This window comes from Haliotis rufescens, unplaced genomic scaffold (genome assembly GCF_023055435.1).
Source record: "Haliotis rufescens isolate VD_foot unplaced genomic scaffold, xgHalRufe1.0.p SCAF_2, whole genome shotgun sequence".
Taxonomy (NCBI): Eukaryota; Metazoa; Mollusca; class Gastropoda; order Lepetellida; family Haliotidae; genus Haliotis; species Haliotis rufescens.
In genome coordinates this window covers 53,666,130-53,693,869 of record NW_025963890.1, presented here as the reverse complement: position 1 = coordinate 53,693,869, position 27,740 = coordinate 53,666,130, and the positions used below count along the sequence as shown (strand labels likewise).

The following is a 27,740-nucleotide window of genomic DNA, read 5'->3' as shown; positions in this document are numbered from 1 at the left end:
GGCATTAAGGAGCTAAAACAAGGACTGGTCGGTTCGGAGTCAGTATACAGGTTAAACTGCGGTGGTAAGTTGTCATACGCGCACGTACATGTTTAATTTTGAACCCTACGTTGAAATCTATGTCACCCCACCTCACCTGTTATGGGATCGCCTCCTTGGTCTAGAGGTAGAGCGTCCGCCAGGAGAGCGAAAGTTCCGGGGTTCGATCCCCGGCCGCGTCATACCAAAAGACGTTAAAAGATGGTACTTATTGTTACCCTGTGTGGTGCTCGGCATTTAGGGGCTAAAGCAAGGACTGGTCGGCTCGGGGTCAGTATACTGTGTCTGAGTGGGGTATTCATGTTAAACTGCGGCATGGTATCTCAGTAGGCTAGCACTATAAATCGGCATGAGTCCGGACTAGTACAAGCAGCCACACACATACACGTACATGCACGTCGCTATATAAGTGCAATAATCTTGGACGCGACGTTAAACCCCATTTCACCTCACCTCACCTGTTATGGCTGGAATACTGGGGAAAAGGCGCTGAACGCCCTACTTCGAAAAAAAACAAAATGGGGTGGTATAAATGGCTGACTGAATGTCACTATACCCTGATGGCTTCTATCGGTCTGAGTCTGGTCAGAGTCCCGTGATATAGATAGAATATGGGTGCTGGCGGCATAAAACAGGATCCACTTGCCCACCTATATAACCACCCCGTCTTACTCCCACCTCAATTCTGTTTTACAAGTATAACCTTTAAACCAACTACGGCCGTAACATCCGAATGGAACAGTTACTCAATATTAATCAATAATTCGTCTTTGCTTCCATTTCACGGTCAATGCATTGTGACGTCAAACTATCTTATATAACTCATTTTTAAGCTGTTGAAAATGACATCGTTAGAAGTCAGATATTTTTTCACGTTTTTCCCCCACATATCTGTGTGCCTTTCATGACGCAGGCACGCAATCAAGGAACGTGGTCACAAACATGTCTTGAACGCTAAGTTGATTTGGAACTATTTTTGTATTTGCAAGCCGCAGTTGGCGTATATTCACGCCTCGAACTGGCATCTATTTTGGTCATGTACAGCCATATTGACCCACTTGAATCAGATATAGGCGCTACCAGTGCTTGGTGTAAACACTTCCTTGCACGTTGTGAAGTCAACGTGCATGTTCTCACATGATTCCCTTCTGCTGGGAATGTTTCAATGAGGTTTGATTTATCTGTAAGCGTCAAGAAATGACGTTCGTTGTCCTTTTTTATGTGGACGATATGGGACCAGATTTCATACTTGACTCAAGGTATGAATAATGCTTTAATATTTGATAGACATTTGGAGTGAGTGAGTTGGGTTTAACGCTGCTTTGAACATTATTCCAGTTATATCACGGGGTGGCAGTTTAATGTTGGAGGAAAGCACGAAGTGATGCAGGTGTCTGACGTTTATCACTTTGGTGAAACCCACGAGCACGGTATGGCGCCCTCGTCATTATGTAACTGAAATATTGAAGAAAGCGGCGTTAAACCAAACTCATTTGAAGCTTCAACAGACACATTATAATCCACAGCCATCGACCATTTGGACCAACCAATCCACATAACCCCGCTGATGTACATAAGTGATTGTATGTATCGCCGTGAAGATGTCACCCACCAATAAAATATCCTTGTTTTTGTGTTTCAGGTGGAAAATACAGAGAGGTTATTCACAACGTTGTGTGGGTCAAAGAATGCTACTTGTGACGTCGCAGCCGAGGATGACGTATTTGATATGAGCTGCATCCTCATACAGGTATGTATGTTCTTACCCTAAGAATGAAACCCTTCAGCGTACAATGAAACCCTTCAGTATATCATAAAACCCAGTTGGCCCCTCGTCAATCCGGAAACCTCAGTGTACCTACGGTTACTATTATAAACGTAGCAATGGTTAATTAATTCGGATATGAAGCCCATTTTCCGGTGTCCCCCGCTGTGATATTGGTCGAATATTGCCAAAAACAGCGTAAAACCATACTCACTCACTCACTCATTAATTCGGAAGTCTGGTAATCCGGACAATTTCACCGGGAACGTGTCTAGCTTAACGCAGCCTGGTTCCCTGGGTATGCTGCGCTGGCGCTACACTCAGTGTAACGCCAGCGCAGCATACCCAGGGAATCAGGCTGAGCTTAACGGGCCTCTTTGTCTGGTGCCACCTCCAGCTTCCTGTCACGAAGAGACCACGAGTGGAAGCAACTGTCTGAGACACCTTAACACGTTGTGAAGAGCGGCGTTCCTAAGTCTGTAAGGTCTGTTGGCCATGGGTTCGAATCCAGTACTTCGAGTTTGATCTTTGGTGTGTCAGCACAGCACCCGTGTTTGTGGGTTTCCCCAAATCGGGTTAATGAATAGGTCCCTTCCCAACCTATGCTGATCGTAAGAGGCGACCAAATCGATCGGGTGGTCAGGCTTGCTACCTGCATTGATTGGATCTCTTGCTCACAATATCAATCACTCGATTGCCTGATCCAGCCCTAATTTGTTTGTTTGTTGTTTAACGCCGCATTCAGCAATATCCCAGCTATATGACGACTGTCTGTAAATAATCGAGTCCGGACCAGACAATCCTGTGATTGACATCATGAGTATCGATCCACGCAATTGGGATACAATGACATGCATCAACCAAGTCAGCGAGCCTGATCACTCGATCCCGTTAGTCGCCTCTTAGGACAAGCATAGTCGGGTTGCTAAAGACCTATTCTCCCCGGATCTCCTTAATTACTTACAGTCCGTCATATAGCTGGAATACTGCTGAGTGTGGCATTAAACAACAAAGACACAAATATCCTTAAAACTCAATTTCCCAATGTAATCACAATGACACAATATTCGCATGTATTCACAATGCTTAAATAACTGCATGTACAATGAGCCTCTAGCCTTGCCCCAAGGCTGTACTGAACGATAGGTCCATGGGTGTATAGTGTTTTATCCTTATAAGAGGCAAGTCTAAATAAGTGGACAGTAAGGACGCCAGTCTCTTATAGGCACACCATGTCCTTATTATTTATATAATCTAGAAATTACGATTTAAACTAATAATTTTTCGCTGAGAGACTTCAGACTTCAAGTCTAAATGAACCCCGTCCTTGATTATTTACAGCCCCGTCATATAGTTGAACTATGCAGTGCAGCGTTAGACACCAAACAGTATTTCAAACCGTGTCTTTTTGCATCCGATATTTTGCAGCAACCATCAGCTAAGAGCCCAGTTCCAGTCTCTCTGACGTCACAATGTCGCGAGAGGAGGCGGTCAAGGCTGTCTGCGACCAGGGAGGTGCCGCCTTGATGCACCAAAGCTACATTCACTCTCAGGTGAATATATACTCTGAAAAAAAAGAAACGCAAAAGGAGTAAAATCGTAAATATCTGACAGTGTTTCCGATATCCATACAAAATTAAATACCCTTGCCGACAGTTCGCTCTTTCTTCGGTTGCTGCACAAGCCTTCTTTATCTGTTCCTAATTTTATCTACAGTGTGGCTGTTTCATTGACCAAACTGCTCGAACTGCCCCGGATGTAGCGAATATTCGACTTTCACGAACCTAACTAATTAGTTCTGCAGATTAATTGCTAATTTCGGATATAGCGAACAGATTCCGAGTGTCAGCAATGTTAACTTCTATGTGCGTAAGTTTAGTTTAATTATCTTGTAGTTCATTTGGATTTAAACTTTTTTTTTCAGAAACGTTCATGCCCTTTCCCGGAGAAGCAGAATTACTGAGGAAGACAGAGAGACACGGTATATCGACGATGTTCAATGGTATACTGAAAGGGCTGATGTCTGCTTCAAAGAAGTATCCACTGCTTCCTGTGGAATGTCGTCTGTTTCAAAGAAGTATCCACTGCGTCCCGAGGGAATGTCGACTGCTTCAAGGAAGTATCCACTGCTTCCTGTGGAATGTCGTCTGTTTCAAAGAAGTATCCCCTGCTTCGTAGAAGTGTCCACTTCTTTGTATGGGAATGTCGACTGCTTCCAAGAAATGTCGACTGCTTCGTATGGAAATGTCGTCTGCTTCAAAGGAGTAACCACTTCGTTGTATAGAAATGTTTGCCTCAAAGAAGCGTCCAATTATTCATCTGGACATGCCTGCTTCCAAGGCGTATCCACTACTTTATATGGAAATGTCGTCTGCTTCAAAGAAGCATCCCCGTTTTTGTGTGGAAATGTCGTCTGCTTCAAAGAAGCATCTACTTCCCTGTATGGAAATATCCTTCCTTTATAGGCGAATTCTCTTTTTCAAAAGGAAACATTGTCCCAGCAGTTTTGACTAAATCAGTGAGCCAGCTAGCCGGTGAGCGACATACATATAATAACATACACACAGTAACTTGAGCGCTCGTAAAAATGTCCAATTACTGTTGTGTTTGCGATTATTTCAATCTACCATTGTGAATATCGATCCAAAGAAAGTGTTAAGAGGACAAGCTTCAAGATTACGTTGCACATTAAAGGTTAATTATGAAACTGCAATGGTTTGCAGATTTATAGTGAATTCTTTGGTATAAAGAAGGCAGGATGCGTGCACCAAGGTATAGGTCCAGTGTGAAACCCGCGAAGATCCGGGGTGGACTAGGTCTTCAGCAACCTATGAGGCGACTAACGGGATCGGGTGGTCAGGCTCCCTGACTTGGTTGATGCATGTCATCGTATGTCATTTGCGTGGGTCGATGCTCATGATGTCAATCACTGGAATTTCTTGTCCAGACTCGATTATTTACAGACCCCCGTCATATAGCTGGAATATTGCTGAGTGCAGCGCTAAACAACAAACAAACAAACACTAGCTGTGACCGACTCAGGTGCATGCGCCAAGGACTATCTGGTGACCACAAGTACATCGTCATCCGAGCTAATGAGAATACGTGCACAGAGGTCACCAATTAAGTGGATCTCGTTACTTCTTTGTCGATGAGACCTGCAGGCGTTGTTTTTCCAGAGTAATAGGTTTCACTCTCGTCAGTTTGGTCACGTTTTCGTGAGCTTGTTCGCCGGGATATCATCCTTCAAAGGATAATGTGAAAATTGTATCCAGGATGTTGTTGCAGAATAAAACTTGATATTACATGGCTTGTTGTCATTAATACAATTCCCCGTTGCTACTTGTGTACTTAGTATTCGCTTTAGGACCCGTGAAGATCCAGGGTAGAATAGGTCTTCAGCAACCCATGCTTGCCGTAAAAGGCGACTATGCTTGTCGCAAAAGGCGACCAACGGGATGGGGTGGTCAGGCTCGCTGACTTGGTTGATGCATGTCATTGTATCCCTATTGCGTGGATCGATGCTCATGATGTCAATCACTGGGTTGTCTGTCCAGACTCGATTATTTACAGACCGCCGTCATATAGCTGGGATATTGCTGAGTGCGGCGTTAAACAACAAACAAACAAACAAAAGTATTCACTTTAGACCTCTTCCGTGTCTGGTCGATAGAACGTATGCCAGGAGATCAGGAGATAGGAAGGTCAGAGGTTCGACACCAGGCCAGGTGTTACCCAAAGACGTTAAAAGATTGTACTTGTTTCTCTGCCTCTAAGTGGAGTAGAGGGCCAGGTGACCCAGTCGTCTAAGGCGCCGCGATTCGCTGTGCAGAGTTGCGTCCCTTGGGGACGCCAGAAACCTATGATTATGTTTCTAGGTTTGTCAGCACCATACCCGTGCTCGTGGGTTTCACCGAAGTGGTAATCGTCTGAGACCTGCATCACGCATGTTAGCGTATCTCAATTGCGTAGATCGATGTTAATAAATGCGGCGTTAATTAACAAATAACCAAACAAACAAAAATATGTGACAACTGACCCGACCACGTTTTTAACCAGTTGACAAATACAACAATACTGGAAATCGGGGCGTTTCAGAATACACATTTGTGCCATTGCAAAGTGTTTACTGTCCCGTGTGACGTTAAGCCGTTTTTACTGCTAGATTAAAGTACTTGGTTAATGTAGTGGACCTTATTAATCCGTACGTGGCGGTGGGGTAGCCTTGTGGTTAAATCGGTCGCTCGTCACGCCGAGGGTCGGGGTTCGATTTTCATCAGTACATGTGCGAAGCCCATTTCTGGTGTCCCCCGCGGTGATAAATCTGGAATATTGCTAAAGCGGCGTAAAACCATACTCAGTCCCTATTAACCCATAGAAACCGGTCCTGAAAAAAGCGCACAGAGCATCATATATTTGGATTAAGGATTAATGGGTGATACGTCCCGTTATATATGTATATAATCGTATCCAAAGTAAATGTCCGTAATATAGAGTTTCCGGACATACGGGGTTGACTGAACAAGGAAGACACGGATACTTCAAACCGAAATATCTTATAATTTTCTATTTAGTTAAAGAAAACAATTGTTCATCCATTCATCAATTAACATATTCATATTTCTTTTGTAACTGCAGACAAAATAAGGCCGCCATGTAAAAAGGTTGATCGCATAATCCATTCCATGTTTTTTAATCGTGTCGTAACAAATGTTAATCTCCATATTGAATGTGCATTGACTTTAGCCAAGCAATTCACAACGCAAATATAAAATACAAACAGTTGCATTCACCGACATAACTGAAATACTACATAACTCGAAAAACATTAACAAATAAAATGCATGTCAAACAATTTGCCTCAAAAAACTGTTCTACGACAATGGCAGGCCAAAACAGATACCTTAAATAGCTTAAACAGTCAAGGTCACTGACTTACGAAGCTAAGAATGTGACTCGAAACATCTTTCTCTTGCCAATCATAGCAACAAACAAAGGTAACACGTAGCCGAAGCTTGATCAAACAGATCACTGTGGCTCGCCGGGCTCCGTAGATGTGAACAAGTTGTCCACAGTCAACACGGTGTTGTCGTCGCCATAACGCACAGCCACAAAAATGCAAAGATGGATTCCAACATTGAAGGACTCTGGGATATGGGCATTTGATTAAGATGAAGATTACATAAAAGTTTCTATGGATCTTGGCACCAGGCTAGGGATCATCACCTGAGGCTATAGACACTCGTTGCCAAATCGTTTGGATTTGTGACATGGAGGCTTTATTTGTCTGATTTAATTTATGAAATTCCATACAAGGCATCTGGTATCGCATGCATGCAGAGATACCACGCCGGTCACGATTAAGCCCTTTGCGAAGCATGACACATCCCATCACTGTGAACCCCAGCATGCTGTAGTGTGTGAGCGAAGTTAGTTTTACGTCGCTTTTAACAATGCTCCTAGTCTGTCTTACAGACCCTGATACAAGTATATATCAAATATATCCCATGCAAGTCTATATTGTTTGGCAAGTCTAGATCACTGCAGTATCAGGAATCTAAAAGTGAAGAGAGTCTCTGGGCTCCTTTTTATTAAATTTTTATCAAGATAACTGAACAACTGTTTTTTTTCTGTACGATATGTTCATTTCAGAGACTAGATGTTAGTCTACAATGCTCCTTAAATATCACGACAGGGAAACCAGTTATGGGCGCAACAAGTCGTATATGTATGGAGAATAGACACAGTCTTTGGTATAAAGTGCGAAGACGTTTACTACTAACATATCCCTATTTAGGACAGAAAGGCGACAGGTCCTCACTGATCCTCTGAATTAGGTGAGACACGTAAGCGTTACCTATACATGGTTATTTAGGTCAAAGATTTACAAGCCATGGACCCGTTCTACAAAGCAATCTTAGCCCCCAAACGATAGACTTTTAGCGGTAAGACGATTTAACAAAGACTTACGACAAATGGAGCGCTTAGATCGCTGTATGGCCAAGGGGCTGCTACAGACCGATCTTAGCGCTACGGTCGCTGTAACTCCAATTCTTCAGCATAGACTTACGTACGATAGTCGTAGGCTAAGATCAGTTTGGGAACGATCCCTATAGAGCCGGGCCTCATTCAACAAGGCGATATAGCGTAACGTCTATCGAATATCCTAATCTTTATCAAAGATTTACGATAGGGGTTTCGCTTTACGGAACGAGACCTTGCTGCTCCTTGTTTCGATCGTAACGCTACGACAGTCTTAAGTATCAAGGTAGACCCAATTTTATGGATAACAAGACTGTCTTGCTTGACAACGGAATAAGGATCTATACCGAAACGTCGCTTTTCACAGTATTAAAGAAGTTGTTATCCATAAAATTGTGTCTACCTTGTCACCCGTCAACTTCTAAGTAATGCCTATCAAACAATTTAGTCATAAGTATATGTTAAAGATAAGATAGCTTTGTTGAGTGAGTAAGTTGGTATAGTTTTATTCCCCTTTTAGCAATACTCCAGCAATGTCACCTGAAATAGGCTTCACACATTGTACCCATGTGGGGAATCGAACCCCGACCCTCGGCTTTTACCAGCAGTCTATACCACCGCCGCTGGTTTTGTGGACCGGGCCTCACCTTCCCATGCGATGTAATCTTTGTTTAGGCAAGAATGGTTTTGTTTGTTTGTTGTTTAATGCCGCACTCAGCAATATTCCAGCTATATGACGGGGGTCTGTAAATAATCAAGTCTGGACCAGACAATACAGTGACTGATATCATGAACATCGATCAACGCAATTGGGATACGATGACATGCATCAACCAAGTCAGCGAGCCTGACCCCCCGATCCCATTAGTCGCCTCTTACATAAGCATAGACGCCTTTTGCGGCAAGTATGGGTTGCTGATGGGTATTCTACCCCGAATGGTAGACGTATGATAGAGGTTCACCGTGCCAGGTAGAAACGATTTAAGTTATCATCTTTACTTAGAACAGGTTTTACATGTGTTTGGATAAGTCGTGTTACTGGGAAATTGTTGCTTTAATGATATTTGTTTGTTTAACGCCCCACACAGCGGTATTCCTGTTATATGACGTCAGCCTGTAAATTATCGATTTTGGAATAGACAATCCAGTGATTGATAGTGTGAGCAACGATCCATGTCGTCCCCTTGGGGCTAATTCTAAACTGGACTCCCTAGACGGGTAATGACATTTGTACAAGTATATATTAATATCCTTTTAATTTGATAAGATGTACAATCAAATTTATTACGGAACATGACGCTGTAAGTGGAATCACACGGTATTACAGTGTTATTAATGTTAAAAGCGGGCATTGTATCCACAGGTCACATATGCCGGCCATATATATTTTGGCGACCGCTTTTCTTTAACGGGACAGGCACATGTGAACTGACCTATTTGTACATATCCTTTTCGTTACAGCCCATTGACAAAATTCGGGGCGTATTTCTATGGCTAGCATTATTCGTTGTGATAACAAAATGGCACGTTCCTCTTATACGATTGCCGCGAATAGCTGCAAGATTGCTGATGCGCGTTTTGCAATAATCTTTTTTTTGTTTCTTTGTTGTTATACACCGGACTACATATGACGGCGGTCTGTAAATAAGACATGACAGTCCAGTGACTGACATCATGGGTATCGATCCACGCAATTGGGATTCGATGACATACATCAATCAAGTGAGAGAGCCTGGCCACAAGATCCCGCTAGTCGCCTCTTTCGACAAGTATGGGTTGCTGGCGACCAATTCTTCACGAGTCTAAGCAATAATCACTCACTCACTCTTTTGGATCTTTAATACCTTACCTATTCCAACTGAGGTCCGTCAGTGGTCAAGCGTTGCTGGACATTGGGCAAGGATGAAGAACGCCACTGAGAGGAGCTGGGCGGATAAATCGACAAGAAAGAACTGAACTTTAGAATCAGAGCTTATCTACGGAATATTATACCGGATATCACAAGCTCAGCTATTCTTGCGGAAAAACGACTTTTAGCTCAGACTGTACAAAACGCTACTTTTAAAAAGTATATAACCACATGGGAAACTAACGTCCAGTCGGAAACTGGAGCGAGCGGGTCAGGCAGAAGCAAACTTCGGACATACAAGTCTTTCAAGAAAAGCTAGACAACAGAGAGCTATGTCAGCTGCCCCCTACCAAAAGCACATAGAAGCGCTGTGGCAAAGTTTAGATGTGGAGTGGCGCCCCTCCGAATTGAAACCAGACGATATGAAAACATTTCTTTAGAGAATAGACTGTGTTTTAACTGTATGAATACCATTGAAGATGAGAACCACGTCCTCTTAACATGTCCTCTCTGTACAGATCAGCGCAGGGGTCTCAGCAAAAAAAGGCTAGCTGAGAAATGTGGTCAGATTATGACATTTTAAAAAATAGAGTAATATTTATCCGTATTTTAGCCCATCCGGATCTTGTCTTTCACACTGCTAGAACCTGCCATGACATGTTAACTAACCGCTGAGGTCTTATACTGTTAAACTTTGCTGACTTTTATATCTCTATAAATGCTTGTTGTCGTGGCCCTGTGAATGAGGGTTGGTTGGTTGGTTGCAATGTGGGACCTGGTTGATATAATTGGTCAATCTCTTATTTTAGACAGAAGTCCACAGTGCCCCATGCTTGATGTCGGGGCCCTCTAAATGAGGGTTGGTTGGTTGGTTGGTTGGTTGGTTGCAATGTGGGACCTGGTTGATATAATTGGTCAATCTCTTATTTTAGACAGAAGTCCACAGTGCCCCATGCTTGATGTCGGGGCCCTCTAAATGAGGGTTGGTTGGTTGGTTGGTTGGTTGCAATGTGTGACCTGGTTGATATAATTGGTCAATCTCTTATTTTAGACAGAAGTCCACAGTGCCCCATGCTTGATGTCGGGGCCCTCTAAATGAGGGTTGGTTGGTTGCAATGTGGGACCTGGTTGATATAATTGGGCAATCTGATCTCCTCCTAGACAGTAGTCCACAGTGCCCCATGCTCGTTGTCGGGGCCCTCTAAATGAGGGTTGGTTGGTTGGTTGCAATGTGTGACCTGGTTGATATAATTGGTCAATCTCTTATTTTAGACAGAAGTCCACAGTGCCCCATGCTCGTTGTCGGGGCCCTCTAAATGAGGTTTGGTTGGTTGGTTGCAATGTGTGACCTGGTTGATATAATTGGTCAATCTCTTATTTTAGACAGAAGTCCACAGTGCCCCATGCTTGATGTCGGGGCCCTCTAAATGAGGGTTGGTTGGTTGCAATGTGGGACCTGGTTGATATAATTGGGCAATCTGATCTCCTCCTAGACAGTAGTCCACAGTGCCCCATGCTCGTTGTCGGGGCCCTCTAAATGAGGGTTGGTTGGTTGGTTGCAATGTGTGACCTGGTTGATATAATTGGTCAATCTCTTATTTTAGACAGAAGTCCACAGTGCCCCATGCTCGTTGTCGGGGCCCTCTAAATGAGGTTTGGTTGGTTGGTTGCAATGTGTGACCTGGTTGATATAATTGGTCAATCTCTTATTTTAGACAGAAGTCCACAGTGCCCCATGCTCGTTGTCGGGGCCCTCTAAATGAGGGTTGGTTGGTTGGTTGCAATGTGTGACCTGGTTGATATAATTGGTCAATCTCTTATTTTAGACAGAAGTCCACAGTGCCCCATGCTCGTTGTCGGGGCCCTCTAAATGAGGGTTGGTTGGTTGGTCTCAATGTGTGACCTGGTTGATATAATTGGTCAACTTGCTCTTCTCTCGTGACAGGAATATAGTATCCAGTTCTCACTACATTGAGCACGAGGTGTTAACACTGTGTCAATTTGCTTGGTCTAATAGCACGAGCGGTTTGGTAGGCTAGTGGTTAAAGCGCTCGCTCGTCACATAGAAGGCTCGGGTTCGATTCCCCACATTGGTACAATGTGTGAAATACAATGGTGTCCTCGCCGTGATATTGCTAAATGCAGCTTAAAACCATATTCACTCCCTCACTCATTCGCATAAAATTGTACTCACTCACTCTGGAAACGCCACATTTCCGTAAGTGTCGGTTTCATCATAAGGAGAAATATCTTTATTTGTTTGTTGTTTAACGCCGCGCGTTGTTGCAAAGATCCATGTGGTATTCCCCTGGGAAGCAATGTCGTTCTTTCCACATGTCACCTAATAGATACGTCTATGGTATGGTATGTGGTGAGAGCGTTAAACATTACGTTTTATTTGTTAGGAAATCAACGATTTCAACGGGCCTGACCACCCAATCCCGTTAGTCGCCTCTTTCGAGAGGCTTAGTCGCCTTTTGGGGGCACAGGTGGCCGAGTCATCTAAGGCGCCTCGATTCGCTGTGCAGAGTTGCGTCCCTTGGTCACGCCAGAAACCTATGATTGTGGGTTCGAATCCCGGTTCGCCCCGATTATGTTTCTAGGTTTGTCAGCACCATGCCCGTGCTTGTGGGTTTCACCGAAGTGGTAAACGTCTGAGACCTGCATCACATCGGGCTTTCCTCCCACATTAAGCTGACACGCCGTGATATAACTATAATACTGGTAAGCGGCGTTAAACCCAACTTACTCACTTAGTCGCCTTTAACGTCAAGCATGGGTTGCTGAAGACGTCTTCTTACCCGGATCTTCACGGGGCGAGAAATATCTACGACATGCTCAACGTCGGGCCTTCCGCCAAACCGTGATATAAGTGACATACTGTTCAAAGCGTGTTAAACCAGCTCACCCAGTCACTCAATGGGACATCATAATACCCGGATGTGGTTTTGCGTGATTCGATGAGTACATTGTCAACAAACATGGGTCTCATTTAACTGGATAAATGCTGCAAGACAGCGCCATAAACAGTCATGTAAATAAATGTCTCGGTAAGAACACAGTTTGTTTTTATTAAATAAATCAGCGCAAGAAAAGTTTCATCTTCTAAAAATGTTGTTTGTTTACATTCTTTCGTCTGGTTGAGTATGTAAATGAATGCAGATCGCAAACAGATCAATCAGTTGTTAAACAAACACGCGGAGGACGGTATTTGTCCATCCTATAACACGGATTAGAATCGTTGTTCTGCGAGGGACTAGCAATATACTTCTTTGTTTTTTCCTGCAAACTTAATGTTTGTCAGAACCTTTGATTTCCAACCACATCTAGTCTCGAAATGAAAATGTTTTACAGAAAGAAAAGTCGTTTAATCATTTTTTAAAAATAAAATATAACGAATAGGAGCCGGAGACTAAATGAATCTGCAGAGCTACAAATAATTGGAATTTCACAACACGTGTAAGGAATCCCATCACCTGAAAATGCAGTAATCACGACATGCCAACTAGACTAGAGTACCAACATGTAGACTTGCATATATTGGGTATATTTGTTTCAGGGTCTGTACGACAGACTGCATCACCCCGTTCAATGAAACAAATCACGACATGCCAACTAGACTAGAGTACCAACATGTAGACTTGCATATATTGGGTATATTTGTTTCAGGGTCTGTACGACAGACTACATCACCCCGTTCAATGAAACAAATCACAACATGCGGTGTCTGCCATCTAGACAATGCGTGATTGGACACACGCTGAAAAGCTCATCCTAAATCGACCAATTCTATGTCAACTGACTAGTTCAAAACGTTGACCAAATTCTTTATTCGCATCATGTGCCTTTGTTATTGAAATCAATACACGCATAACGCGAAACTTGCCTTGTTGCAACACCTCGACAACATAATTAATCAGCTGATTTAATTGTAACGTGGGGATTCTGGTGGGAATGTGACCTCAAATAACCTCTAAATCATGTTCCCATAGTCTGTTTAACAAACAATGAAATTCTAAGGTCATTTATAAAATATTCATAAAGTGACACCCAACCAGAATAGTCACAGTTAGTCCACATTATTTTAAACAGGCTGTAATCATAGAAAGGGAGGTAACTGGTGTAGTAGTTGAAAGATCGGTCATCCCTGTTACTATGGGACGACAGATGTGTGGATCCCGAGAAGTCCGTGCGGCGTGTGGCCAGCGCACCTGCTGTCGTCTACATTTAGGACGCGTCGTGCGAAAAGCCAACAAAGAAATCGTACCTGATCACACGTCAACGAACCGCCACATTTACTGTTAAAAGAATATAACAAACTACACATGGTGAAGCTGGGTGTTTGGAGGGGTCGATTTTTATCAGGATATGCGCGGCAGCCCGAGCGGATTAATGGCGTGGGTCAGGTTGTGAAAGTGTTGTGATGAGTATGGAAACACCTTGTGGAAATTGTGAGGCGACCATATGTCGCACGCACACTCAAATTTAATTTAAAGTATAGTGGTTTTGATTTCTACCAGAAGAACATATTAAATGCAGTAACCGCCAATCGATATAAGAGCCACACTATCGGGAACAACATCTTGGTTTTAATGGCAGTTATATAATGGGAGTTCAAATGATTTCAACCCTCTCGGTAAAAGAACAGCATTGCACCGCAACCAAAACAAACAAACAAATTCAAGGGCGGATCCCGCATTTTTAAAAGGGAAGGGTCTAAAGTATAAAAATCTTCTCTCGGTCAATTTTTACTGCCCACAACATAATACATTTGGATTATAAGAAGTGTAAGTGTGCGTGGGTGGTTGGTCTTGGATCCGCATATGAAATTTACAACAATATAAATCAAATAACAACTCCATCTGTTATCCTTCTTTCAAATAATTGGAAACGTAACCTCCTTCACAAAGAAAACATTTGTTATAATAGTATGTCCAAAACATTTCATCAATTCTGGGTCCAGGTTTAAAAAGATAAAAATGCTAATGTTTGCAGCTTTTGTCATCACTTCAACCTTTTACGACATCCAGACAAGGCGAAGCCGCTTTACTGACAAGCATCTAACGCATTTAAAAACATTGTGATGATCAAAAGAGTCGCTTGGTGACGTTCAGATTTTGTTTACACTCTTATAAAACAAGAACACCATGGCGATGAAGTTATTTTGTTGTAGATATTTTTTTCTGACTGCTGTCAACGTTTGTGAAACTTGTAATGAAACAGACCGTGTTTATTAAGTTCAGATCATGCAGGCCGTAGGCTGAATAGGTTTAAACCATGCAGACCCTGTATACGCTTTATGCTGGCTTGTAGCACCCAATGAACGACATTCAGAGAAATAATTTAACTATTAGCAGGTTATTTGTATCACAAATGCATGAATGTCCAGCACGCATGCCAAAAATACTGACAGTTTAACTGCTGTAGTATTGCGCATTAACAGATTAAACCGCATACAACCAGTCATATTCCCCACTAGACTTACCACTGTAGCTTGAGTGCTACTGCACTAATCACGTACGGGTTATGATTCTACTAACTGCCACTGACATTTGCAGCTGAAGTTTGTTCTATTGTGATGCTAATTCCAGAGTCCACAATGACGAGCCCACCTTCCACGCCGCTACTGTATCTGGTGCTTCTGTTAATACAATCACTGGGGCGTCGGCTAGCCTCGTGGTTAAAGCTTTCGCTCGTCACGCCGAAGACCCGGGTTCGATTCCCGACATGGGTACAATGTGTGAAGCCCATTTCTGGTGCCCCCCGCTGGAATATTGCAAAAAGCGGCGTAAAACCAAACTCACTCACCCACTCACTCACTAATACAATCACTACTGTTAGTTTGACATCACTGCTGTAACGTCATTGATTCGTAGATTGGATGGACTGTGCTGATGTGTGTGTGTTTTTCCACCCTGACATAGAGGCTTGTGTTTAAACCATTTAAACTATCTCAATAATTTACAGACGTGATATCGATTATTATAACTGTATTGTAATTATTGCAATAGTTATAAAGCCCCGAATAGCAGTCACCGTGTCAACGTCTCCTCTGTATGAACGTCTACTGCAACTACAACTTCATCTTTATCGGACACTGAAAGTACTCCTACCACTGCAGCCACTTCTGCTAATACCATTACGACTACTTTCACTATATTTGATATGGCTATTGACACTACTGCTATTGCCGCTGCTACTATCCATACAATTGTTGTTGTTGCAGCTACTTCTGCTATTTTTACAACTTCAACTTCATCTGACTAAATTGGTGGGACTACTACTACTACTACTACTACTACTACTACTACTACTACTACTACAACAACTACTACTACTACTTACTACTGCGTCTACCTTTAATATATGTACATCAGCTTAGGTTACGATTAATTCCAAGCCAACTTGAACCAATGACACTATTGCTACCAACCTAACCTAACAAATAAAACGTAATGTTTAACGCTCTCACCACATACCATTCCACTTGGGCTGACGCAACTATTAGGTGACATGTGGAGAGAACGACATTGCTTCCCAGGGGAATACCACATGCATCTTGGCAACAACCACACGATAAGCCTACAGTGTGTGAGTGAAAACTATCTTGTATGTGCAGCGCGACGCAGACATTAAACAAGTATCTGTTAGCAGCTTTGACTGGGATAAGTCTTCGATTCCACAAAGAACCCCTGTTACTTAACATGGTTTGAATTTCAACGTCCTTTAGTTACGTGTGCAAAAAGGAGTCTGGCCGGTTGCGTGTGAACGGCAGAATCCCTCTTTGCGTCACGATACGCGGCGTCTGACGTCACGTGTATGTAAAAAGGCACATATCAATCACCACATATCAAGGTAAATTGTCAGATATGTTGTCATATAGAACCGTAAGGTTGCTCGTGACCTGGTTCACGGAACACGGTCACCGTGTTAGTGTGCTTTAAAACCTGTGCTGGCAAGTAGAATGAAAACGATGAATGTTCTGGGCCTTAGGGATGTAAGAAATTCTTGGCAATTCGGTTTTCTTGTAAGATTCTTGTAACGCATAGACAAAGGGCCCCATACACTTCTGACGGTAACGTGTGACGAAATAATTGGCAGGAGTGCGACGATCGCAGGCGAACGTTTTTTGATACATAAGAGATATATACTGAACAAAAAGAGTTTGGGATCATGAACATTTTGGATTGAGCAGGCACTATCATATAAATATCCCCCAAAATATTCATGATGCTTATGTAAAAGGCGACTAACGGGATCGGCTGGTCAGGCTCGCTGACTTGGTTGATGCATGTCATCGATCCCAATTGCGTGGATCGATGTTAATGATGTCAATCACTGGATTGTCCCGTCCAGACTCGATTATTTACAGACCGCCGTCATATAGCTGGAATATTACTGGGTGCGGCGTAAAACAACAAACCAAAACAAAGCACAATCTCTTGGGTCTGTTTTAGCGTAACTGATGTTGTTGATGAGTGATTAAAAGACAAAACACCACATCATGCATACCTATTTACTCATATTGGTAAACAGTACAAGTAATATGAAGATATAAGATTTGATCTAAAGTCAAACATTTGTAAATTACCCCCTGGTACATTGGCCACTTTGGGTTTGTTCATCATCAGAAACACAAGAGCCCCGTTCCACTCAGCGTTCGAAGCGCTACGACAGTCGTAAGTATATGTTAAAGTATGGGAGTTACGATCACCTTAACACTACAGTCGCTTTGTGGAACGGGGCCCAGAAGTATATATGAAATGAGTTAAATATACGCTCTCTATTACTAGTAGTGGTAGTAATAGTAGTAGTAGTAGTAGTAGTGGTAGTAGTACGCAAATAGGATACAATGACATGCATCAACCAAGTCAGGGAGTCTTACCATACGATCCCGTTATAAAGTCGCCTCCAACGACAAACATAGGTTGCTGAAGACTTATTCTAGCCCGGATCTTCACGGGCATAAACAAAACTGTACTAGTTGTAGTAGTAGTATTGGTGGCCACAGTGGTGGTAGTGGCAGTGGTAGTAGTAGCACCAGTAGCAACAAGTGGTAGTGGTAGCAGTAGCTGTAGTGTAGCTGTAGTGTAGTGTAGTGGTAGTGTAGTGGTAGTAGTAGTTGCAGTTGTAGCTGTAGTAGTAACAGCAGCAATAGTAGCAGTAGTATTTGTAACGTTGACGGCAGCTTTTATTGACTATATATTCGTTATTATAGTAGGGACGTTTGCGGTAAGTGTAGCAAGGCTTATTATGTGAGTAATGACGCTATATCATCGTGGTTATGATGATGATGACTCAAGAAGACATTGATGTGAAGATCAGTGCGGTTGCCCGCAGTAGTTAATTATTTGTGATTAAATGTGAACATACATGCAGTTGCATATAATGTCATTTGTAATTTGATCTGAATACACTCATAATTTATCCTGATTCACGTACGATTAAAGACAGCAAATTACTTTCAAATAGAAATAAGCGATAATTTTCATTACTAATTAGCGACCACACTCCAAGTGACGTAATGTTATAGGACCAGTGATGTGCGCAGCAATGACGTCATCGCTCTTGATATATACCACGAGGAGCCCGGTCTGCACGTGGTGGGCGCAGCCTCACGGCATAATACAGCATAATAGGGGTATTCATTTCACACGCGTTGGGGTTGGATATTTTGCGTAATATGCATCCCAGCAGATGGCGTTACTTTTGTTATCACCAGTTATCAAACATTACTATGTTGAAAAAAACTTTTCAGTTTGAATGTAAATGTAGTGATTAATCACAATGTGGTTATCTCGATATTCTAATAGGTCAGAAGTTTCCATGACGTGCTTACTTCATTCGGCCATACTTATTATTTATTTCGTTACGGGTGTTATAAGTCAAGAATTAAGTCCGAAGTTGCCCGTGCTTGTCTTAACAGGCGCTACAATTAGGACCGGATGCAGCAGTCGGGTATGCACAGTGTTCGAATGGGGAACTATGTGTGTCATCGTATCGCATTGACTAAGGTATTATGAACCACTGGGTTGCCAAACTAGGGCCGATTAAATTAGTCCAATGTTTTATAGTTGTAATTCTTCTTACCACTGCAAAAACACATTGACGACACGTTGACATTATAAGTTTTAATTACCCAATAAATTAAAGCCCTTTCATTCTATATGGTCATTTAAAGGCCAGCGTCTTTTCATTCGCATAAAGGGCCAGTGGGATAACCTAGGGGTTAAAGCGTTCGCACGTCACGCTGAAGGCTAGGGTTCGACTCAACACATTTATACAAGTGAGTGAGTGAGTTTACCACTTCGGTGAAACCCACAAGCACGGGTATGGTGCTGACAAACCTAGAAACATAAAAGGAGCAAACCGGGATTCGAACCCACAATCATAGGTTTCTGGCGTGCCCAAGGGACGCAAATCTGCACAGCGAATCGCGGAGCCTTAGACGACTGGGCCACCTGTGCCCTTACATTTATACAATGTGTGAAGCCATTTCTGGCATCCCGGGCCTTGATATTGCTGGAATATAGCTAAAAGCAACATAAAACCATACTCATTAAAATCGCATAAAATTGTAGTTTAATGACTGTAACACGGGATGTCGCCATGTATGTAGGTCTACGGTACCGTGGTCATAATTTAATATGTTATCTACACTTCGGTGACTGACTGATCCAATTAATCGTAAAACCTGTACCAGATCGCGTGTCAGTTTGTAACAAGCATCAACGAGCGCGGTGTCGCACAAGGAGGCCCACGCATGTCTCGACCAGTTACGGCGGGACTTGAATTGAGACGTATCATAGCGTATATAATAACCCGCTCCTCAGTCGTGCCTGGGACTGTATCACGTGACGTATATCCAGATAAGCATATCTCGGGCTATCGCCACACATAATATTTGTCATATTGAACACAAAGACTATCACTCACATTATGGACACCGCATACCCCACATTCCACGCATGACGGAAATAGCTGGCATACCGGAAGTGGCTTCAATGCATTGTGGGTATTGCGCTTGGCTGGGTGTTAGGGTACACGGTAAACTCGTATTGATACTTAACCGAACACCGCTATACTCTTGTCATTGTCAAATTTTGCACCGATTGCTTTTGGATACGTGTCCGGAAATAGTTTAACATACAGCGTACGAGATGCCTTTCCACCTCGTGTGTGGCGAGTTTAAACCACAAACATTTGATAGAACAATGTTAAGTACGGGTTGAAATACCTCGGGCATATATGGGGGCGATCATCAGGGGAGGTGAGGTGAAATGGGGTTTAACGTCGCGTCCAAGATTATGGCATTTATATACAGCGACGTGCATGCACGTGTGTAGTCCGATTTATAGTGCTAGCACATTGAGATATAATGCCGCAGTTAAACATGAATACGACACTCGAACACAGTATACTGACTCCGAGCCGACCAGTCCTTGTTTTAGCCCCTTGATGCCTAACGCCAGACAGGGTAACAACAAGTACCATGATGACGGCTTTTGGTATGACGCGGCTGGGATCGAACCCTGGACCTTCCGCTCTCCTGGCGGACGCTACCATTAGCCCACAGAGGCGGTATGGGCGATGACAAGGAAATGTTAATGACGACGTAGCCCTAAGACGTTGTCTCCACATCCGAACATGCTTGCTTCGTGTGTATAAAGTTATTGTGAATATATTTCTTATATTGCAAAACAAGGAAATTATGTGCAGTTTTTATGTTTCTGTCAGGGTAGTCTGGAACTTGCTCCTAAAATGACATATCCCTGTATGGATATCATGTATGAAGCTAATATTTCCCGGTACACTTACATAGAGTTTATGAAATATTTAGTCCACGTGGCAGGTATTGTTCCAACTTCACAATATCTATCCCGTTCAACTGACCAGTGTGTATTCAAATTCATTTGGGTTCACAGGTGGCCCAGTCGTCTAAGGCGCCACAATTCGCTGTGCAGAGTTGCGTCCCTTGGACACGCCAGAAACCTATGATTGTGGGTTCGAATCACCCCGATTATGTTTTTAGGTTTGTCATCACCATACCCGTGCTCGTAGTTTCACCGAAGTGGTAAACGTCTGAGACCTGCATCACTTCGGGCTTTCCTCCTACATTAAGCTGACAACTGGAATACTGGGAAAAGCGGCGTTAAACCCAACTCATTCACTCACTCAAATTTATTTTTCAGCTCCCAGGGAGTATACAACCAAAGTTAACTTTACAAGCGTTACCGGGTAGCCATGACATGTTTGGTTTAACGCCGCTAGTGTCAGCTTGATGTGGGAAGAAAACCCGAAGTAATGCAGATCTTACATGTTTACGACTTGTGGCAAAGATGGGCATAGTGTAGTTCTGCACCATGACTGTGGCATATATGTATTTAATGAAAAAGAAGAAGAAGTCTATATTAAAAAAGCAGTCCAAGCCAGCTTTATTCCACATACAAAAGCCTCAGAAACATTTTGAGAGAAGAGAAATGCAGCGTGTAACAAAAAATGTCATAGCATCAGCAAAACAACAGAGGAAGGAAGGAAATATATTGTGTATTGTGTAATGTATTGCGTCAGAGACTTTATGTAAATATAGGCATGGTACAAACGAACTAGAAGATCCGGGGTAGAATACGTCTTCAGCAACCCATGCTTGCAGTAAAAGGCGACCATGCTTGTCGTAAGAGGCGACTAACGGGATCGAGTGGGCAGGCTTGCTGTTTTGTTTTGTTTGTTGTTTAACGCATCACTCAGCAATATTCCAGCTATATGACGGCGGCCTATAAATAATCGAGTCTGGACCAGACAATCCAGTGATTGATATCATGAGCAACCACCCACGTAATTGGGATACGATGACAAAGTCAGGCTTGCTGACTTTTATTGATGCATGTCATCGTATCCTGATCGATGCTCATGATATTAATCACAGTCTTGTCCAGACTCGTATATTAACAGACCGCCGTCATATAGCTGGAATATTGTTGAGTGCGGCGTTAAACAACAAACAAACAAACAAACTGACGAACCAACAAAGACAGTCCGGGCGAACGTACCCAGGCACCACAAAGCTGTACTTTACGACACAAAGATGGTGCACTGAACGCGCGTTGCAAGTCCTGGTGTCCTGAAGCTTTTTATTTGTTACACATGGCTGCACAATTGGAGCAGAACTAAATACATTATCACACGTCCGGGAGCAAGGTCTGCATGTATGTCATCATTACTCGGATTATGGTCATCCCGAGAGATATGGGCCTTCTGTGAAGTGGACCGCCTCCGTGGTCTAGTGGTAGAGCGTCCGCCCGGAGAGCGGAAGGTCCGGGGTTTGATCCCAGACCGCGTCATACCAAAATACGTTAAAAGATGGTACTTGTTGTTACCCTGTCTAGCGCTCGGCATTAAGGGGCTAAAACAAGGACTCGTCGGCTCGGAGTCAGTATACTGTGTTATACTCATGTTAAACTGCGGCATGGTATCTCAGTGAGCTAGCACTATAAATCGGCATCAGTCCGGACTAGTACAAGCAGCCACACACACACACACACACACACACACACACACGTGCATGAACGTCGCTATATACAGTTAAATACGGTTATAACGAACTCAAAGGGACTACTTATTTTAGTTCGTTTTAACCGTAGTTCGTTATAAGCATATATACAGCATAACTACAGCAAATAGTCGGTACCAAAAACGTAGTTCGTTATATCTGTCAGTTCGTTATAAGCGTGTTCGTTATAACCGTACTTTACTGTAAGTTCAATAATCTTGGACGCGACATTAAACCACATTTCACCTCAACTTATGTGAAGTGTGTATTCGGACAGGGAGGCAGCTTGGCCTTGTCGTTATACGTTTGTTTTCTTCAGTGGGGATCGGGAGGGGTCAGACACTTCCGGGAGGAAGCTTTTGAGTTTTCATATCCTGTTAAAACAGAAAGCTCCAAGATACATCCATCTGTACAGACCTGTGGAGACAAGAAACGCATATCCTCCACCTGCTCCACAGTCATGCACATGCGAAAATGGGACACATTGTCTATTACGGTGTATTTATAACCACGCACACCACGGCATAGGGGAAGCAGACATGCGCACTAACCATGCATGCTGCAGCTGGGTTTCCGATGTGTCAGCAAAATTTCAGCCCTGACACGATTTAATTGCACCCACGGATTTGCAAGCTATTTATGCGAACGTATTGATATTCAGAACGAAAAATATTTGCGTAAATTTGGAAATACCTCAATATGGGAAGTTTGGGCATATACGGAGATGAGGTAAAATGGGGTTTAACGTCGCCTTCCAGATTATTGCACTTATATAGCGACGTGCATGCACGTGTGTGTGTGTGTGTGTGTGTGGACGCTTGTACTAGTCCGGGCTGATGCCGATTTATAGTGCCAGCACACTGATGTACACACCCAGCTCAACACTGCAGCCGCCGGACCCTCATTACAACAAGCAAGGGGCACTGGGTATGGGGACGGTGTGGGATTTGTGTGGGGGTGTGGGTTGGTGGGGATGGGAGCGGGGATGGTATTCTGACCAGACTCCCTGGGTTGTCAACATTTAAATGCACTGGAAATACAATAGCTACCTAACTGCCAGTCAAAAGAAAGTACACATATTGAAGGTGGCTAAACATTAAACAAACAAGAGGTGAGGTGAGGTGAAATTGGGTTTAACGTCGCGTCCAAGATTATTGCACTTATATAGCGACGTGCATGCACGTGTATGTGTGTGTGTGGCTGCTTGTACTAGTCCGGACTGATGCCGATTTATAGTGCTAGCTCACTGAGATACCATGCCGCAGTTTAACATGAATACCCCACTAAGACACAGTATACTGACTCCGAGCCGACCAGTCCTTGTTTTAGCCCCTTAATGCCGAGCGCCAGACAGGGTAACAACAAGTACAATCTTTTAACGTCTTTTTGTATGACGCGGCCCGGGATCGAACCCTGGACCTTCCGCTCTCCGGGCGGACGCTCTACCACAAGACCACGGAGGCGGTCCTAAACAAACAAGAAAAACATATTCGACGGTGATGTATTTGGTATGGGTAACACAGCTGTGATGTGGACCCCCTACGTTTGCCGTGTTTCGGCCACTGTTGTCAGCATAGTAACGTTTACATAACATACGTAATGTGTTGAAATCCAACTTTCAAGTGTATGCTGTTTTTTGGCCCGCCAGTTTACATAACAATGTAAAATGTGAAGCTTTTGCAAATGTGACTCAAATTTTTACATTGATGATTTAAAAAGTTATAAATATCCAAAATATATCGATTAGTCTGAAACTCAAAACAAATCCCACTGCTACAGAACACTGATGACAGGCAATGTTTCTGTTTCTGACTCACCGGACGTCGGACCCGTGAAGATTCAGGGGTAGAATAGGTCTTCAGCAATCCATGCTTGCCGTAAAAGGTGACTATGCTTGTCGTAAAAGGCGACTAACGGGATCGGGTGGTCAGGCTCGCTGACTTGGTTGATGCATGTCATCGATCCCAAATGCGTGGATTGATGCTCATGATATCATTCACTGGATTGTCTGGTCCAGACTCGATTATTTACAGACCGCCGTCATATAGCTGGAATATTGCTGAGTGCGGCGTTCAACAACAAACCAACCAAATCACCGGACGTCGTCCAGGTGCATTCCCCATGACCCCTCTCATAGTGTACCACCCGCTGATTTCTCTGGGAGAGGTCGGGGGGTGTAAGAAACATAGTTTTCTTTTATTACATGTTCCGGGATGGTTTCACCTGCCGCATAACTGGTTCCCCCCACGTAGAAGCGCTAGCGGGAGAAGATATAGGCCTTTGATATGAACGGATATAAACCACAGGGGTTCTTAGACCCCCATCTTCTCAATATTATGTAAATAACGCACGGTGGGTCTCCATTAGTGATATATAGGCATCATACCACGTTCGCCCACCCGCTATGAAAATACAACCAGGACTGACTTTAGGGTCGCATGCCTCGCCCCCCTCAAACGGTCGAACTGTAATTATCGGTTGTATTGAAACTGTTTCGTAACCTTTTGTGGGCTGATTTCAACCCACGGTCACCCCTGCTGGTTCCTAAAGGCCGGTTGCTTTGAGCAAATGGCCGTTTATGTTATCCAGAGTTGATGAGCGGATAATTGATGATAACTCCGTGTCGTACTTGGCATTATAAGGACATTTGGTTGTTGGTATATGGGCGTGAAAACAATATCAGGGACTACGTGGCAGTATTTCATACATATATCCTAACGCTCTGTGTTGTGAATTATGACTATGGTGTATTGGCCTTCTGTTGATTTAAGTAATTATTGTTTTTAAAAAAGGTATTCATTCAGGGCCTTAAAATTCTATTTTAAAAAAAAAAATTGTAGAAAATATTGACAGTTTCATACGGGCACAAGTTCTTTTTCATACGTGTAAGAAAATTACAAATATGTTCGAGATGTCGTTTGTTGTCAAGTATACCTGTAAACTGGAACGACAACGAAATGACTCAAAAGGACAGTCAAGCATCTGGCCAGCTGTTATTATCAGTTCCACCTGCTGATGAAATAAACAAGACGTGGGAGAGACCATTAAAATATATTTGTATAAGTTGTATTTGAGTGGATCTGAAAACAAACGTTGTTGTTAGGTGTGAACATTTTTCAAACGTAACTTTTTGTTGTTTGAAATGGATAGGTAGATATTCCAAGTATATCCATAGGGCAGCATTCATAGAATATGAAAGTTGTTTCATAAGATTTTCTTCTGAGATGAAATTGTAATATATGAATTATAAATCCGCGATTACTAAGCAAATGAATATATATTTAAAAAATATAAATACTCAGGTGAAGACAAACATAGACATGTTATATCAGACAAAGCTGACAAAGAGCCCGCCAATAACGGTAATTTCAGCAAACGTCACATGTTATTGCATGGGTTTTTGTGTTTATATCTAAAACAAACAGTGAAAATATGTTTGAAACGTGACTTGTGTTTCCTTATTAGAAGCTCAGATAATCAATATATTTATCAATATATATATATGAAGGAAACATATATCAAGGTATAACCATTATTTAATCACGATTCACACGATGGAAGCAGGCCGCGGGCGGAGAAATGTTCCACTGCCGAGCGTGATTCTCGTTGATGTGACGGCTGGAGTATTGTGTTGCGTAATGCGAGGCTTGAAAGGTCAAAGGTCACATTGCTTGCTGTGCAGCAAAATGTCGTCGATCGCCGTGAATCACATCAGTGTTATTAAACTACCGATGAAGACGGGGAGTTAAAATCGTGTTTTGTGGTTAACATTGTGAACATCAAATGTCAAAGCTGCTATCAATGAATATAAAAATGCGCAGTATGACTGCTGTTATTCAGTTTAACTGTGTTGTCAGTAAATCAGCTTCAGAATCTAAGTTATGTTTTAGTAGTTTTGAAGTTGCGAAACAAGTAAAGCATGGGCGGATACAGATGGGGTAGGGGGTTGGGGGTGGGGGGTGGGGGTGGGGGTGGGGGTGCGGGGGTGCGCAACCACCCACCCCCCCCCCTTTTATTTCGAAAAACATCTTTATTTCTGTATAAATTACCACCAAAGACAATAAATAGATCTTAATTGTGCACCCCCCCTTTTCAAAAAAGCTGTATCCGCCCATGTAAAGGCTATGACAATAAGCACAATACGTAGTTAATTCATCTATATACTTACTTGGTTGCAGGTATACAGAGGCGATGAGGAGAAATACTCGTGTATATACAGTTTTCAATTTAAAATATGAAAGATGACAAGATGGGCCGTGATACTTATAATAACTGAGCACCAATAACTATATATTTCCCTATCAAACAGCATAGTTTTACTTATACTGTACTTATTTTCTGGCAGAACACATGCTTTCGTTTACACGGTGACACATTGATATTGAAATACAGAAGTCAATAGGATGATATGAAAAAAGGAGTGGTGTTTAACATTTGTATGCCATATGTAGGTCAGTCTGTTGACCTAAGGCTCCTTCTTGGACCCCTTTGACGAATTATCGTTATATACAACATTTCATAAACAATTGTGGATATATATATATACTTACTTACTTCACGGGACACATCTGGAAAATAAAGACGAAAAATGTTTATGTAATATTTTTTTGTAACACGTGCTTTTCAAGAGAGATCATTGATAGAAAAAAACACCATGAACCTACATTTTAACAACCTACACACATTTATCGTGAAACATCAATAAAAGAAGTCACAAGCATAATCCCAACGCCTCTCGAAATATTCAAAGCCCACACTTATTTGGTTTTGTCCGACGAGCTTTGTTTGTGATCCGGATTATAATCGCTGTGGCTGTGAACAAGGTCCAATGCCTTTTCGACATCTGCACGCTAATAGTGGCATACCTTGAACCTTCGGCAACAAAGTACACAGAAACTGAAGCTTGGTGACTCGGCAAAAATATCTCACAAAGGCATTGTGTTGAAAGACAAGATCCCACATACTTCGAACATATATGCATGGGTTTATGGGTCCAAGCTGGCAATGACAATGAACTTAACGGTTTAACCTTTCCATTGTTTTAGGGTTTTCATGGTTCTAAATTTACCCGTTTAACACCTTTGACATATTTTTTTTTGTATTAAGCCCTTGAAACATTTTAACGTTTAACCAGCACCCTTTCTCCAGTCCTATATGATGGAAAATACATTTGGAGTGAATTTCGGTGAGCTAGGAATTTAAACTTGCTTGATTTTATAGGTTAAGACAGTACAAAAAAGAAACTGCAGGAAAGTGACATGTTTCATTTCTGAAATATATAATAAAACGCGGTAATGAAGTTTCTTCCTTGTCGAAAATACACGCAGTTGAACACAAACAACAATGCCGGACACGTGTATGTATTATTACTGCAGTAGAAACAAATGCTAATAGGTATTCGAGTGCATGCAGACACATGGGTGTAAATATATATGATATATGTATTTCAACATTGTCCTGATCCTGTCTGCATTTGTTTCATATACGGGCAATATATCTATATGTTACACTTAACACAGTATTGCTTATTATCATACATATAGCCAATATCATCC

General features: G+C 42.6%; 1 protein-coding gene across 2 annotated transcripts in view; it reads left to right on the top strand.

The window, feature by feature from the left end:
• LOC124143501 (growth arrest and DNA damage-inducible protein GADD45 alpha-like) overlaps positions 1–27,740 on the top strand; it is a 41,349-nt gene that overhangs the window by 2,101 nt on the left and 11,508 nt on the right. Inside the window, exons 3-5 of one of the 2 annotated variants that reach the window (XM_046512504.2) lie at positions 1,682–1,789; positions 3,233–3,357; positions 3,729–5,109. In XM_046512504.2, coding sequence (XP_046368460.1) covers positions 1,682–1,789; positions 3,233–3,331 — 207 coding nt within the window. In that variant the 3' untranslated portion in view covers positions 3,332–3,357; positions 3,729–5,109. Of the gene's footprint in view, positions 1–1,681; positions 1,790–3,232; positions 3,358–3,728; positions 5,110–27,740 lie in introns of those variants that run through there. The other variant, XM_048400158.1, reaches the window with a different exon arrangement.